This window comes from Aplidium turbinatum, chromosome 16 (assembly GCF_918807975.1).
Source record: "Aplidium turbinatum chromosome 16, kaAplTurb1.1, whole genome shotgun sequence".
Lineage (NCBI taxonomy): Eukaryota > Metazoa > Chordata > Ascidiacea > Aplousobranchia > Polyclinidae > Aplidium > Aplidium turbinatum.
Window position 1 is genome coordinate 15,003,953 of NC_137487.1, and position 4,398 is coordinate 15,008,350.

General features: G+C 38.0%; 1 protein-coding gene across 1 annotated transcript; it reads right to left on the bottom strand.

The window, feature by feature from the left end:
- Positions 1–846: 846 nt before the first annotated feature.
- Positions 847–3,750, bottom strand: LOC145785500 (tyrosine-protein phosphatase non-receptor type 2-like). Its single transcript, XM_082597151.1, has 2 exons — positions 2,577–3,750; positions 847–2,366 (listed from the first exon to the last, which is right to left on the bottom strand). The coding sequence occupies exons 1-2, from the start codon at positions 3,663–3,665 to the stop codon at positions 2,163–2,165; spliced, it is 1,293 nt and encodes a 430-aa protein (XP_082453277.1). The 5' UTR covers positions 3,666–3,750; the 3' UTR covers positions 847–2,162.
- Positions 3,751–4,398: the final 648 nt, after the last annotated feature.

Consider the following 4,398-nt stretch of genomic DNA (forward strand, 5'->3'; position numbering starts at 1 on the left):
GGATAAAGGAATTTATTTTAAACCTTTCCTTTGAAAAGAGTTCACTTAAAGCGTCTGGTGCAATTCTTTGTCTCCAGTGACAGCTCTGTAGTTAATATTCGGCAAGGTTGCTTTTGTTTGCTGATCAAACTCATCTCTAATTTCGGTTAGAAAGTCTGTCAAACCAGTTGTGTAGGCTATAGAATTTTCTACTCTGAAAAGCTTGATATAAATTAGGTAGGGTTTAAACTTGTCGAGTTTTTAAAAGAATTACAAACTTCGAAACCGAATTTCGAGGCCCCTGGACGTTGAGGCCCTAGGCTTCAGCCTGCCTAGCCTATTGGTAAATCCGGCCCTGCCTGTAGTGTATCACAACAGGGGATAAATTTTCCAGCAACCTTTCGATTTTCATCACAACTTTGCTATTCCACCGCTGACTTTGTTATTTATTGTGCTTAATTCAAGTCAATGGAGATTCTAAATAGTTGTAACAGTAGAACTCGGTTAATCTGGATTCGATTTGACCGGTGATTCCATCCAGATTAGGCGAAGATCCGGATTAACCGATGACGGTTCTATCAAGCCTGACTCATTTGTACTTCCAGTTTTATCCGGATTAGGCAAAGATCAGGATTAACCGAATCCGGATTAACCGAGTTCTACTGTATATCTTTTCGCAATTTGCATCCGGCCCGTAGCTGTTAATCTCGCAGCAATCCGGCCCTCAGAGAAAAAAGTTTGGTGACCCCTGACTTAGGTCAACAAGCTAATAAATGCAGAGATAAGCCTTCACAAAGAACTCCACAGGAGCATGATTCATGCAACATGACAAGATACGAGTTGTGCAACCATATCGTAGCATATAACTCTCTTGAGTGTCTTTTTACTGTATTTACAACACGTTTTTCCAAACAGCTTGTTAGTTTTATAACGTATAACCGTGAATATACAGTGACGTAATTAATTAGCCATGGACAACAAGTACCACATAACCATGTTATAAAGCTAAAATTTTAATTTGAAGTCCATAAAATGATTTGGTACAAAACATAACGATCTGTATTCACCTGCCACGTCAACGTTTAAACCTGTAATAAAGATTGGACGCTGATGTAATTTTCAACTTTAGGCCAAATGTAGGCTACATGGTATAATACTGTTTCGAAATGATAGTTTTGAGAATACGAATTGCCATTGTGTGATCATCACTGAATCTCAAATCACTACAAAACTCTTAAGTTTATTAAAAAAAATATAACTGTTCCCTGATACCATTTGTTGCCAGATGGTCGTCGGATTTCTAACACAAGTGCCAAAATCTAGTCCATTATTTGTATGCTCAAAATCACATAAAACATGTACACCAAGATTTACCCACTACTACTCAGACTAGAGATGTACCGATACCAATATTTTGGCCAATACCGATATCACTTTTTTAGGCCGATACCGATACTCAAAAAGTGGCCGATATCACCGATACCGATATATCGGTACATCTCTAACTCAGACTATCCATAATACCAGCAATTCTGACTGCAATCAAAGTTAGCAACTCGGCTCCCAGTCAAAATTGAAGTTCACACGTTGGCATAGCCTGTGTGTATATAGGTCGCCATGATACAAAATTTGTCTAGTTACCTTGCCAACTCACATTAATTCTGATGTAGTTTTTTTTAGTTTCAAGGTAAAATTATGACGTTTCAAGTTCAACTTATGCAAACACCACGTCATAGAAGACATCAATTGCAATTGCGAGGTGTTCTTGTAATTTCAGCCGCATACTGACACGGTTGTAACAATTTTTATTCATACCACCAATAAGTTGCTCGTACAATCATTCAAGCCTACATTATAGAACATTAGCACAGAAACTTCATTCACTTTTTGTCATGTCTGTAAACACAGAATCCTTGCAAAGTAATGTAGAATAACCAAACACCAATTTAGCAGGTGATTTATCTTTAGCAGGAGATTTAACAGATGATTTAACTTGAAAATTTTGCCACGAATCACCATGATTAAGACGCACCATCCAACATTTTTTGCTTTTCCTCATTAGTGCCCAACGCCCATATAACATGGTGGAGATGCTATTTGCTGTAAAAAGTACTTAACAAAACATGAAGCAACACCTAACTTATGCAATTGTATGCACTTTCATCAAGAATGATACAAAACCATCAACGATACCAATAACGAAGTGCCATTCCTATAACAACAGTAGTTACAATTCCTCCAATTACATAACGCTTCCATGGCCATTTGCTTTCGTTGGCCTTCATATTACATTTTATATCGTCAACATGTTTTTTTAACAATCTCTTTCTTTCTTCAATCTTTCTATGCCTTATGATGTCCTTTCTGTTGTTATTGTCAAGTAACAACTCGGATGGCGATATGCCTGAAGTGGGGTGCATACGAAGATGGTTATCAGAAGATATCGTCATTTCTGTGGTTTGAAAACTTTGGTTATTATCAAGCAACAGATCGGATGGTGATATGCCTGCAGAAGGGCGAAAAGGAGCCGGGCCATCAAAAATTTTTACGTCTGAGAAATGTGTGTTGGTTTGTAAACTCCGTGCTGTCAATGTAACATCTGAGGTTTGCAATTCAGTTGCTGAATCTTGTTTACCACGTTTTTTATCACTTGGACCACTGGGTTCTCCGGGGCGTTTTCGACGTTCATCAGTTTTGTTGTCATGATTATGATTAGTCTCCTGTCCAGATGTAGAGTCACCGTTAGCAGATGACGATTGACGATAATTATTATCATCACTGTCATCATTGTTATTTCTAGATTGATCACTATCTTTGATCTTGTTGTCAATGCTTTCTCTGTTTTTAAGGATTTTCTCACATTCAGCTATAGCTAAGTAGCTGAATCGAAGTTGTTGAGGTGTTTGGATGAGTCCCATACGATAAGTTCTCATGTCCAGCAGAGTATCTTTGATGTCAAACTGTACACCCTTCTCCAGAAACACAAGACATGTATCCACCAATGCAAATGTTCCAGACCTCCCGATTCCAGCACTGCAGTGAATGACAGCAGGGCCATATGTATTTTCCAGCACGTCATATTTACGAACACACTCGAGAAAATCTAAAAATGCAGTAGGTGATTCTGGCACACCAAAATCTGGCCAGGCTGTATAGTGGAACTGAAGAATTCTTCTCACCTTTCCATCTTTCAGTTTAGTTAGCTCCAATTCACGTATAATGAAATTACGCTTATCTGTCTCTGATATCAAATCAACTTTATATCCATCTTCTTCATATACCATCGGTTTCTCCTTGTTCAATGGCCAATATTGATCACATTTTCTGGTACCTTTTTCAATGATTTTGTTTAGCATGATAACAGATTTTGAATCCTGTTCCCACACCATCTGCCACAATTGTCCAGATGTGTAAGGTAATGGACCCTGAGAAAGAATGTACCGACGATCAGCTTTTGTGACTTCAACCAGATTACTGTTGATGTAATCATTTGAGCCTTCAATGAGCTTCACTCTACTGTGATCATATGGACTGACATCTCTATAACGATTTCTATTGCGGTTATTTGGCAATTTAGCATCCTTGCAAGAAAGATCATACTGGGCAGCTTTGATTTTAATATCACGAAAGAGGCTTTCCCATTTTTGATTTTTTTCCAGTTGAGCTACTACTTCAGCGATGCTCATTACCCTGTGCCAATACTATCAATTTGTTTGGATAACTAAAGCTTTTGAATTTTTAATAATACCCTAATGATACCTAGTAAAGTGATTGCCTAAATGAAAATATTGATAAATAAAACTTCCAACATCCCAGGTTTTATGATATAAAATGCAAATACAAAATAACAATTCCATCTTTCAATCCCATGACAAAGGGCATTTTTCCAGAACAGCTTGAAAAACTGAGCCTGCTTGGTCAAGGTAGCCTCTTCCACTTCAGCATAAAGTTTTAGAACAGCAAAAAACAATAAACCGTATAATACATATACAGGCAATCCTCGGTTATAACGGTTTTCAGATTTAACGAATTCGGTTTGACAGCGATGTGCTGTTCTAAAAAGTTAACCTAAAGATAACCTGAGCAAGTGTGCAAACACGAGTAATGACGACAAACTCAATAGGTGGTGGCTGGAATTGGCAGAGTGTTTGTAGCCGCACAATACAGCTGCTTGAACTTACTAGAGTTGTCCTTCCTGTCTGTTGTGGGATCTAGATTGCTATGGTGCTTTTTTATTCGTATTGTGTATAATTGTACTGTACTAATCTCGCAACAGACGAAATAAAAGGTTTCTCTCTCTCTCTTCTCCACATTTACAGTACATGATTTATGAACCACAAAGTCAAGACAGCTTTCCCCTGAATTGGCTTCTTGGCTTTACAACCTGACGTCACCAATATGTCTGAACAGATGTTGGAG

Coding starts and splice junctions, on each gene's coding strand:
- LOC145785500 (XM_082597151.1), bottom strand. CDS start 3,665: ATGAGCATCGCTGAAGTAGTAGCTCAACTGGAAAAAAATCAAAAATGG. Junction 2,367..2,576: donor CTGAATTGCAAACCTCAGAT/GTTACATTGACA, acceptor TCGCCATCCGAG/TTGTTACTTGACAATAACAA.